This window comes from Pichia membranifaciens (genome assembly GCF_001661235.1).
Source record: "Pichia membranifaciens NRRL Y-2026 unplaced genomic scaffold PICMEscaffold_2, whole genome shotgun sequence".
In the NCBI taxonomy this organism is placed as follows: Eukaryota; Fungi; Ascomycota; class Pichiomycetes; order Pichiales; family Pichiaceae; genus Pichia; species Pichia membranifaciens.
Window position 1 is genome coordinate 2286087 of NW_017566983.1, and position 11774 is coordinate 2297860.

At 41.9% G+C, this 11774-nt stretch overlaps 5 protein-coding genes across 5 annotated transcripts; 2 read left to right on the plus strand and 3 right to left on the minus strand.

Moving 5' to 3' along the window:
* Nucleotides 1–3406: 3406 nt before the first annotated feature.
* PICMEDRAFT_123421 (hypothetical protein) lies at nt 3407–4270 on the minus strand. Its single transcript, XM_019159915.1, has one exon. The coding sequence runs from the start codon at nt 4121–4123 to the stop codon at nt 3491–3493; it is 633 nt and encodes a 210-aa protein (XP_019019233.1). The 5' UTR covers nt 4124–4270; the 3' UTR covers nt 3407–3490.
* A 45-nt stretch (nt 4271–4315) lies between these two features.
* On the minus strand, nt 4316–6450 carry PICMEDRAFT_15952 (hypothetical protein). Its single transcript, XM_019161033.1, has one exon. The coding sequence runs from the start codon at nt 6388–6390 to the stop codon at nt 4468–4470; it is 1923 nt and encodes a 640-aa protein (XP_019019234.1). The 5' UTR covers nt 6391–6450; the 3' UTR covers nt 4316–4467.
* Nucleotides 6451–6732: 282 nt separating this feature from the next.
* On the plus strand, nt 6733–8328 carry PICMEDRAFT_58424 (hypothetical protein; the record flags this gene model as incomplete). The annotated part of the gene is made up of 1 exon (XM_019163298.1): nt 6733–8328. The coding sequence occupies one exon, from the start codon at nt 6733–6735 to the stop codon at nt 8326–8328; it is 1596 nt and encodes a 531-aa protein (XP_019019235.1).
* A 905-nt stretch (nt 8329–9233) lies between these two features.
* On the plus strand, nt 9234–9854 carry PICMEDRAFT_24429 (hypothetical protein; the record flags this gene model as incomplete). Its single annotated transcript, XM_019162352.1, has 1 exon — nt 9234–9854. A coding segment is annotated over one exon (621 nt), but the record flags the coding sequence as incomplete, so codon positions are not given.
* Nucleotides 9855–10458: 604 nt separating this feature from the next.
* PICMEDRAFT_72106 (hypothetical protein) lies at nt 10459–11457 on the minus strand (the record flags this gene model as incomplete). Its single annotated transcript, XM_019164102.1, has 1 exon — nt 10459–11457. One exon carries the CDS (start codon nt 11455–11457, stop codon nt 10459–10461), a length of 999 nt encoding a protein of 332 aa, XP_019019237.1.
* Nucleotides 11458–11774: the final 317 nt, after the last annotated feature.

An 11774-nucleotide genomic window follows, 5' to 3' on the forward strand; every position in this document is an offset into this window, starting at 1 on the left:
CTACAAAAAAGGCCAAGCTGGTGTCACTAAAGCTTCTGTCACGATTACATTTGACAATACAGATACAGAAGCCTCTCCAGTTGCATATAAAAATGATCCCAAAATTAGCATTACTCGTAAGGTGTCTGTGGATTCTCCAAACTCTGCCAATACCAAATATCTTATTAATGGTCGTAAGGCAACACAAAAGGAAGTGGCAAACTTGCTACAGTCAGTGCAGTTGAACATAAACAATCCGAATTTTTTGATCATGCAAGGTAAAATCACCAAAATGTTGAACATGAAGCCAACTCAGGTATTGAGCTTGATCGAAGAAGCCGCTGGAACTAAATCATATGAAGCCCAGAGAGATTCATCAGAGAAAATAATAAAGAAGAAAGATTCCAAACTCGATAGTATCAGAGAGACACTTTCTGTTCAAGTAGAACCTAAATTGGCGGAATTAGCCAAACAAACGGAAGTCGTGTTTGAGTATAGAAATAAAGTTACAGAAAAAGACCAATACTCTCAAATTCTTGAAGCATTCGAGTATCAGAAAAGTTTAGACACTTTGAATGAGTTGAGCTCTCCTTTGGAAGAGTCTGAACAAAAAGCCGAATCTCTCAAAAAGGCGGCACAAAACTACGAGAACCAGATTGAAAATTTGATTAACGACATAAACAATATAAAAAAGAATAACCAAAGTAATGACTCTGACCTTTTAAAAGAACTTGAAGCATCTGAGCAAAACTTGATTAACGACTTGACTAGGTTGAAAACTTCACAAGATTTGAAAAACGAAAACATTGAAGAATTGGTCCACTCTATTAAAGCGAAGGAAAATGAAATCGCTAGTATCCAAAAGTTCATAGAAAGTCAAAAGAATAAATACGATGAAGTACAAACAGAGTTTCTGAAAGAAGAAGAAAACTTGAAAAGTTTTAAAGAGCTGCTGCAAAGGAAGGAAGATCTTTTGTCTACATTGTCAACTGGTGTTTCATCGAAGGGTTCAACTGATGCAGGCTATGCTTCTCAATTGAGAGAGGCCAATAAAAAGCTTTCAGAAACAAGAACTTTGATTGAACAGGATAGAATGAAGATCAGACATTTACAAAGTGATCTTGACATCAACAAACTAAATGAACACAAGAAAACCTTGTCAAACTTTTCGGAAGAAATTTCTAGAAGAACTCAGATTTGTGAGAAAATTAAGGAGCAGCTGAGGAAAAGTGGTTTTGATAAAACGGATTATGATAACTTGAAAAACGAAGAAGAACTTTTAATGCAACAACTGAACACTAAAAATAGAGATCTTCAGGATTTTGTAAGGCAAGATTCGAGGTTTGATTTCACATATGAGAATCCGACTCCAGACTTTGATCCAAATTCAATGAAAGGCCTTTGTGGTGAACTATTTGACTTACCAGAAAACAACCTCAGAACAGCAACGGCCTTAGAAGTCTGCGCTGGTTACAAACTATTCAATGTTGTGGTCGATACGGATCGAACTGGCTCGCTAATTTTAGAGAAAGGCAGATTGAGAAAAAGAGTCACTATTGTGCCATTGAATAAAATCACATCAAGAGTAGTCAGACCTGAAATTTTGAATGAAGCTAAACGTCAAGCTCCTGAGAAGGTTGAATTAGCCCTAAATCTTGTCGAATACGATAATTCCGTTAAGAAAGCTATTGAATTCGTCTTTGGAAACAAGCTGATTTGTGAAGATCCAGAAACCGCAAAGAAAGTCACATTTAGTGATAAGATTAAAACAGGATCAATTACCTTAGAAGGTGATAATTACGATCCAGAAGGAAGATTATCTGGTGGTTCCAGAAGAACTTCAAGCTCTTTGATTTCCAAATTTGCAAAGTACAAAGCATTGAAAGATGATGTTACTAAAATCAGACATCGGTTGGACGAAATCTCCAGTATAATCAGAAAAATGAACCTTGTTGCTGAGCAAAACAGGGATATTCAACAAAACCTGGTTTCTGAAGAATACCACATAAATTTGCTGAATAAGAAGTTGACCGAAAGTAATAGTGCAAAGTATGCTCAAAATTTTGAAAAGACTACAGACAAAGTCAATGGATTAAAAAAATCTATTGAAGCCAATGATCAAAAGATTATAAATATTGAAAACGAAATAGCTGAAATTAATAAGGATATAGAGGAGTTCAACAGTGATGGATCAAAGAAGCTAAGAGAGCTTGAGGAAGAAGTTAAAGGAATGTCAATTAATCTCAAGAAGCAAGAAAAAGCTTTGTCTCGAAGAAGAGTAGAATTTAATGAAGAGAAAGTAAAAAACGATGACGCTGTTGTAGATATTGAAGCATTGAAAGGTGAAATTGCTAAACTTCAAGAAGAGATACCCGAGGTTAAGCGAAGCATAGAAGAAGATGAGGTTAGAAGACGTGACAAACAGGTAGAATTGGATATTGTCTCCGAAAAAATTCAAATCGAGAAGGAACGTACTGCTGGTTTTGCTGAAGAGCTTAGTCAATTATTAGCTCACTTACAATCTACTAGAGATAAATTGTCAGATAGTAAGAAAGAACACGAGTCATATGCAGGAAAAGTGTCCTCTTTGAAGCACATGCTGAAGACTGCCTCTTCGAGAATGAAAAAGGCAGAACAGCATTACGATTGGATAACAAATGATACCCAAAGGCTTAGGATCATTGAAAGTAACCCTGGTATTGACTTAGATTACTGCGAGGAGAAAATTGAAGAGTGTGAATCACGCTTGGCTGAGCTAAGATCGAAGGGTGCAGATGCCAATATTATCCAGCAAGCCGACATGCTCAAAAGTCACGCCATTTCATTGGAGAGTAAAATCAAGAAAATCGAGAAGGACAAGGAAAAGATTCAGTCAACTATTAAGAAACTAGACCAATATCTAAAAACTGAGTTGAACAAAACGTACGAAAAAGTTTCACATGATTTTGGTGAAACTTTTGCCCTTTTGTTGCCTGGATCTTATGCAAAATTGGTAAAAACAGATCCCAATGGTGACATATCTAAAGGGTTAGAGGTTAAGGTTCAACTTGGATCTGTTTGGAAAGAATCCTTGGTCGAGTTATCTGGTGGCCAAAGATCTTTAGTTGCACTTGCTCTCATTATGTCTTTATTGCAATTTAGGCCTGCTCCCATGTACATTTTGGATGAAGTTGATGCTGCGTTGGATTTATCACATACTCAAAGTATCGGGCAACTGATCAAGACCAAGTTCAAGGGATCACAGTTTATTGTTGTCTCATTGAAAGAAGGTATGTTCACTAACGCAAACAGACTTTTCAAAGTTCGGTTCCAAGACGGTACATCTGTGGTGACAGCTACATAGGGTTGCAAAACTGTGATTTTCATTCAATTATGTATAATTATCTGTATAATAGTAATAGAAGTTCCCTTTGACATAGGATACTGTTTGTAATTAAGACTTTCTACACATGAAAGAATGACAGATTTGTACCTTTTGTTTTAAATTTAGGTCTAGTTATTGTTTTTTTACTCAGTCGTCAAGTTGGAACTTAGGACAAGACCAATCATTTATATCCGATTTTTTTAGATCGGTAAGAGATATTGGAGCTGATACCTTTTTAGGTTTTTTCATACTACTCATGACGTCTGTTATAGTTTCTTTTGATTTAACGAAGTCGTCATCATGGAGTACATAGATGGTTGATTCTTTTCTTCTTTCGAGAAAGTCATCTAAGAATTTGCTTATCCCGTTATTTTCAAATTTAGGTTGAAGTTGATTATCTAAAACAGGATTTTTTATCTCATCATTACCATATAAGTTTTGAATTGGAAATACAAGTCTTTTTATGTTTTTATTCGAAACTTTGCGGTCGTGAGCTGAAACTTGCAAGAAACTAAGTATTGCAGCTTCCCAGTACTCAAAATCATTTTCAAAAATTTTGTTCTTTAACAAATATACGTTTATTTCAAAACAATTTACATCCATGTCAGTTAATTTGAGATGAAATATGGGAGAATCATGATGTGTTTGATAAATATCATGGTATTTAAGTTTGAAGTTGGTAACACATGATTTGTAAATAGCAAATTTATGCCTTTTTATACGCATATTCGCTTGAAGTTCAAGATCATCAGGCTTATGCTCTTTTACAAAACTTTCCATGGCAGTACATACAACTCAGCAAGAGCTTTGATGAGCCATAATTATCGTGAAGTGGTCTATCATGTTTTCAATATCAGGTAACAAAGTAGCTATAGGCTTCATCTATATTTGAAAGTTGCCCTTTTTGACCAATTTAGGTTGGCGAGCCATATGGCTTTTTTCATAAACTCTACTACGATCCTTTCAACACCAATGTTCAAGTTAACGTTTGATTTTACACCTGAAATTCATCAAAAGAAAGAAATATATAGTTTGAATTACAAATGGGAATAAAAGAGAGTGAAATGAATGTTGGATAAAATACACCATAGATTAGATAGTAGCATGATACAAATTGCTGGCAATTAGGTTTTACCCCAAGTCCCATCATGTATAATTGTTTTGGAAACACCATTCAAAGAAACAATGTTATCTTCAATAAAACGACCTCCGGGGCTTCCAGGAGCCGAATTGCCTAAGAGTTTGTTTTCGCCATCAGTTGGTCGGGTAGCAAAATCATGATGAGACTTCGGCACAGGGATACCGTAAGTGTTATTGAGGAATGACCGTTTCGCAGCATCTAAAGACTCTAAAGTGTCCACTTCACATTCTTCGGGAAGAGAGGCTGGACATTTGGAAGTATGTCTTGAGGCGTTGGCGTAAATACCCTGAACCAAAGCTGCTGCTTCTGAAGAGTGCACTTGTGGTTCAGGCTCATTTACAAAGGGCGTTGGTGAATTGGAACCATAATTCTGATCATTGTAATTTTTCGAGAGTCTCAGACAATCTCTTTCTTTAGCAGCGGAAGTACTGATGTTTTTTGTAGCTGAGGGTTCCAAGTTGGGCTGTTTTTTGATGGTTATATGAGTGTTATTTGTTTTCAATGGATCTGCGGCCAAATTGGAAGGTTTGATCAGTCTGGGCACTCCTTTGTTGAGTTCATATGCATCCTTGTAAATATAAGCCGGGTTGTGCGGCAGTGAATTGGAACGAGGTTCAACGTCACCATTTGCGATTGTTGGGTTTTTACTTGCTGAAGAGTAAAGCTTGTGGAGATAAGACGTAACATTTCTTTTTGAAAGCGGACCGGGAATTGTTCTTTTTATATTCTTATTGACATCGATATAAACATCACTCTCATCAACAATCTCTTCTCCGATTAATTCTTCGATGACGTCTTCCAAAGTAACAACACCTTTAGCACCGACATCTTTACCTGGAGTTTCACTGACGACGACCATATGAGACTTACCCTCCTGAAAATAGTTCAAGATGTTCAAACAAGAGGTATTTGATGCAGTCTCAGGCAAAGTTGCTAGCGGGAAAGACGAAATCGGTAAATCATCCTCAGGGTCATAGCTGATGAGAATTCTTACCAGCAGCATTCCAACAAAATTGTTTGGTTCGCCAGGCAAATGAACTGGAATCCGAGAGTAGCCGGCGTTGAAGATCTCCTCAACGGTTTCTTCGTCCAAGATCTTATCCGAAGGCAAGGTGTAAACCTTTGAGATTGGGGTCATAATTTCTGAGACGGGTTTTGCCTTCAAATCTAAGACAGCATTAATAATGGTGACTTCATCCATGTTCAATCTCTCAGAACCCATGGTATGGTGCAAGTTAACTAACGTCTTCAATCCACTCTTTCTGTATAAAGTGCCGTGGTCTTGTCCTAGAATGTAATCCAACAATACCGCAATCGGATAGGCGACAGGATACAAGATGTACATGAGGATGAGGACGTAGGGCGAGAAGAAAGCGCCGAGCTCCAAGCCGTAACGCACACAAATTGACTGCGGGATGATCTCACCGAAGATGACGATAGCAACAGTTGAGGAGAAGACTGCAGCAAAACCACCACCTAGTAAACGATCCAAAATAACTGGAAGAGTTTCGTTGGTGATGACGTTGGACAACAACAAAGTGACTAATAGCCAATGCTTGCCCCTCCCAAGTAGCTCCAACACTTTATTTGCAGCTTTTTGTTCTGTCTCAGTGCCCGAAGAGGAAATGACTTTCAAATAGACTTCATCTTGGCCCATTAAACCAAGGGTCAAACCTGCAAAAACACCTCCCAGCAAAACCAAGCAGCTGGAGGCAGCTAAATAAACATAGAACTCGGTTTCCGTCAACGGCGTATGCTTGGATATGTTGACTCCCGAGGCAGATGATGCTGCAGAGACAAGTCTCTTGACTGGATGCAGGTCTACCGGAACTGCTTGTGAAATCGTTGGTAAAATTGATAAGAAAACCTTGGCGACATTGTAGTAGCGGGATCGGTTGGGTAACATTTATATCGGGAAAGCCCTGTTTGTATGTATGGAGAGGTTTAGTCGAGGAGTAAATTCAAGGGACCAGAATAGGGCAAAGAAACCAAGAAACAGTGTGTAGAAGACGAAGGAAAAAGGAAGCTCTGGAAAGTGACAGAGGCGGCTAACTAGAGACAGCTGAATGGCAACTGCGGAACAGAAGGAAGAGGCGGCCATGTTTACGTAATCAAACACATTTTTTCTTCACGTGCTGACATGAAGAAGAACGAAGAAGGCTCACGAGGTTTAAAAGAAGGGAAAGCAAGGCAGACAAGGCGGAAAAGGGCCAGATCGAAATAAGCCGAAGTTATTGAAGCAGTATCGATGTTGTCAAGAGCGTTTCTCAAAGAAGTGAGAGTTTTTGTGGAGCGGAGAGAGCCGCAGACGGCGATTTTACAGTCGTCAGCGTCCCTATCACCGTCTCCGTTTGAAGAATGGAATTTCAAACAGTTTATTGGCGACAAGCTCGAACGGCAGGTGGAGAGACAAAAGAAGCTTCCAACGCTTAACGCGTTGGTGGAAAACAGGCTAGAACAATTGCTCCCGCTGTACGCTCACCTCTTAGACACCGGCAAGGACGATTCCGTTCATGGGCACATGTTGAAATTCATGGGCCGAGGCAGTGGCAGCGGTGATGGCAGCAGAGATGCCAAGCTTAAAAATTTGAAGGCACATATAATCAAGTATGAGATCCACCGAGAGTATTTCGAGGTCTCCGAGTTCCGGAGGTCGCAGCTCTCGATAACAGTGGACCCTACAGTGTCGAGTGAGATGCTCGTTCACACGTACACAGACAAGGATCTCGTTCACTTCGTAAAGCTGCTGCACGATGAAACGTTTCTCAACAGTTCATACTACAACTATTACCGACGGTTCAGCCGCTTGTTTTTTAACCTCGTTGAAGGCAGCAACGAGCCAGGCTCGAACGCAAGGTTGTCGAGGAAGCTACGCCCGGCAGACTTGGAAAGATTGCTTCAGCACCTGTTGTACTCGAACAAACGTCTACGGACCGAGGAGAGGCTTGAGTTACGGCTCGACGAGATGAACAACATCCTTCTGAACGATTTACAGGAGGCGGGACTGAAACTCTCCAACAAGGAGATGTTTGCGCTTCTCCAGTTGACGTTCCGTAAGACCGTCGACTTGCGCAACGTCGAGATGCTCTACGACAAGTTCATGGCCAGCGACAAGTTTGACAAGAACAACGACTTCTTCAAGACGTTCTTGAACTTCAACATGTCGTTGGGGTTCAGCAACGAGCGGATGGCCTCCACGAAGTTCTGTAGGAAGGTCATCCTCGACCTAGTGCAAAGCGACGGTGTCGACGTCGACCGACACCTACTCAAGTACCTACTCAAGTACTCGTGGCTTGTACACGACGGCGAGTTGACAAGGCTAGTGGCAACCTACCTCCTCAAACACTACGCCCTCGATGTGGAGACTTTCAACATGATTTTCGTCGGGGTGTTCAGGCAGGACATGAGCAGCAACACAGTCTCCCCCGCTCTAGAGCAGCTCCTCAACATCAACCTCAAGCACACCATGCGGGTGTCGTCGCTGGCGACGTCGTCCTCGGTAGCCTCTCGGATTGCTCCACCTCCGATCACCGAGGCCGAGCGCTTCAACATGCGCCTTTTGGACCACCTTCTCGAAAAGGCCGCCCGGGTGACTCCGCAGATGCAGCCACTCTGTCCGGGCATCATGCACCGGCTCCCGCTGAACCTTGTTCCCCATGACCTCCTTCTCCGAACTACACAGAACAACACCGGAGACGGATTCCCCGTGGTGGAAGACTATCTCCGGCAGATGTCACGTGTTGCGTCTGAGGGCCCCGAGGGGCTCCAGCACCGTCTGCGGCACCGTAATCAGGGGGGCCGAACACAAAGGCCCACTCTCCACCTGGACCCGGGACACGTGTGAAGGCCGTCCGGCAATACCGTGGTTGTCGGCCGGGGAAGAGAAGCCTCCGGTGAAGACGGCGGATGAATGGTGCCACGCCGCCTGCGGGCCGTTCGGCTGCAGGCGGGCTTGTTACTCGCAGCGGAAAGGAAACAGCGGAGAGGCTGGCTGGCGGGCCGGCTGGGAATTGCCGGGCATGCTTCTTCGCCCAACACAGGGCCGGCTCATGGAAGGATGAGAGTGCTGTAGTCGTCGGGGCCGGCATTGCAGGCGTCGCCAGTCAGATACAATAGGTACAGCTGTTACACAAGATCCACTCTTTGTCGGGACATCGCCCTTGCCCGAATTCTCCCTCTTGTATCTGCCAGACGTCCGAAAGTAAGATGCCCAGCAACAATTTCTTAACTCGTCTCTTCAAGAAGGATAAGGACAGAGAAAAGACCCATTCAACGGGACATGAGCACATCAGCGGTATAAGCAGTCACAGTGGTGGTGGTATCAGCAACAGCAGTGGGCACGCCAGCTCAGGCGATGCGCCCCACTCGGTGAAGTTGTCGTCGGCTTCATCGTCCACCTCAACGATCCATCCTGTCGATTCACATTCCCACCACCCACATCTCAAGTTGGCAAGGTTCATGGAAAAGAAAGAACACCATTTTTTCCCGAGTTTTGAAGGCCACCACGCCTACAGCAACAACAAATCGCCCGCATCTTCGGCGAAGAATGTACACGCCCCAGCTCCGAGGTCACCATCTACATTTGCCAAGCCGTTGGAATCTAAATTTGACGACTACAACGCGTTGGTGCACTTGGTATCCAAATACGGCTTTATTCCCGACAATACGGTTGACCTGATGAAGTTGCTGACTGCCCCAGACGACTCGAGCATGGTCATCCCAGAGGCAACAGATGCCTCCACTGCCTTGATTATTGGTAAAGGTGCCGGAGGCTCTGTCTACCCACTATACGATAAGGCCCATAACCATTTGTATGCCATGAAGAAGTTGAGATTGCAAATGTCTAGGGAAAACTGGGTCTCTTATGAAACTAAATTAAAGAACGAATTTCGCATAGCAAACAAGCTACACCACCAAAACTTGATCCGTACTTACGACCTTTTACAGGATAACGACTTATTCATCATTGTCATGGATTACGCTCCTTTTGATTTCTTCACAATAGTTATGGCTGGTGTTTTGACTAAACATGAGATCTACTGCTATTTCAAGCAAATGTGTATTGGCGTTTCGTACATGCATTCTATCGGTTTGGCTCACAGAGATTTGAAATTGGACAACTGTGTTGTTGATGCAAATGGTATTTTGAAGTTGGTTGATTTTGGTTCTTCCGTCATCTTCGATATGAAGCGTTATAATCAAGAAGGTGAAAGCAGGGAAGTAGAGAAAGCCTCTGGTATAATGGGCAGTGACCCTTACTTAGCTCCAGAAGTCGTTACTTATCCTTTTTACGATCCTTCTCTGGCGGACGTCTGGTCTTTAGCAATCATTTACTGCTGTATGATTTTGCGTCGTTTCCCCTGGAGAGTACCAAAAGATTCGGATGCCTCGTACGGTTACTTTTCTAGCCCTCCGGGTGAAGTTGTTGACAAAAACGGCCATAACAAGGTGGTTGGCCCTGAGAGATTGCTAAAACTTTTGCCGACCTCATCCAAATCTTTGATCGGGGATATGCTGAAGATAGACCCAAAGGAGAGATACACAATGAAGGAGGTTACCGAGACTCCCTTTTTTGCCAAAATTGAAAACTGTCATTATGAGGATTATGATTCAAACAGAAACCGTGGTACCCTAGTCAAAGCCCAAAACCATACCCATCATCTAATTACGAACAAGCAATTCACAGAGGAACATCCGGATGAGGTGAAAAGAGAGATGGAGAGAGAAAATGCACAGGCGAAACAAGTGATTGCTCAAAACAACGCATAACCGTTGTCACGTAAACCCAGTCTAGTATCTGTTCTTCCGTTAATGTTAGATATAAATAATTGTTTATTCCTTTGTTTTTTTTCTCTATCCTATTTCTTGTTCAACGAATAATATAAATATACATATTCATACCATAAATACACAATCCTAACCGAACTTAACCCTCTTACATTGTATTCATCATATTATAGTTAACGGTTAAGTTTCAAATCTTGCAGTTGTAAATTATAGAGACAGACTCACCATTATTTATTCTTCTAATGGCTTCTCCAAACATTCTTGAGACATCAAGAACATCGATATTCGCATCCTTTGCTCTTTCGGTTTGGTCCACACTGTTTGAGGTAACTATTTTTTTAAACAACTTGGTCTCCTTCATTTTGCTTATAGCATCGCCGCTGAATAAACCGTGCGTGACAATGGCATAAATATCATTGGCGCCGTTAGCTTTGAGTAATTTTGCACATTTGATCAAGGTGCCGGCAGTGTCCACTAAGTCGTCAACAATAACACAATCCCTATGCTCCACATCACCGACCAACATTGACATGTCTTCGTTGGTTTCGATTCTTCTTTCCTTATGGACCAATGCGAACGATAAGGACATTGAATCTGCCACTGCCGCAGCACGCTTAGCACCACCAGCATCCGGAGAAACAATGACCGCATCTGTATACTTTGGTATGAAGTTGGAAATATAATATTGTACAAGTTGTTTCGAGTATAGGTTATCAACGGGTATGTCGAAAAATCCCTGGTATTGTGAATCATGCAAGTCCATCGTAATTATATGGTTTGCACCGGCAGAAGTTAGCATTTTGGCAATCAGCATCCCATTCTGAGCAATCCATGAACCTGTGGTACCTTGACTGGTTTGAACTATTTCCCCAGTCCTGACTGCTGGCATGTCCATTTGACGTGAGTAAAAAAAGAGTGGCATAATCACATTAATTCTCTTTGCGCTGGCCATCTTACATGCTGAAATCATCAACAAAAGTTCAACCAAATAATCGTTAACCTCACCTGCTCCACTTTGTAATATAAAGACATCTTTCTCACGAACAGACGTTTCTAGTTGTACAGACGTTTCTCCATTCGCAAACTTCTTTAATAGTACTTTACCCTGTGGTAAGGAAAGGTTGTGACAGATTCTCTGCACAAGTGGTTCATTAGATGATCCTGCAAATATGACAATATCTCTCATGGTAGCACTTTATCTTCCTGGAGAATTGGACAAGGATGCAAACGTGAGTCTAAGTGCCCTTCTTTGCTACACTCTCGTTAAAATAGCAGTCGGCTGCTTCACACACATTGACCCCGGAAAAAATAGTAGAGGGTCTATTGCTCCTATGATAAAATTTTTCTTTTTCCTCACTAAAACAAAGGCATGAAGAAAAACTATGTACTGTCTTTATAAGTGTTTCCCACAAAGTGTATATAGATTCATAACGTTAATGTTCAAGCAGTTTTAATACTCCACATGCTGAAATGCAAGAGAAATAGAAAACTGCAAATAAATAT

Excerpts from the sequence above, each read along its gene's own strand:
- PICMEDRAFT_15952 (XM_019161033.1), bottom strand. The coding sequence starts at position 6,390 with ATGTTACCCAACCGATCCCGCTACTACAATGTCGCCAAGGTTTTCTTA.
- PICMEDRAFT_123421 (XM_019159915.1), bottom strand. The coding sequence starts at position 4,123 with ATGGAAAGTTTTGTAAAAGAGCATAAGCCTGATGATCTTGAACTTCAA.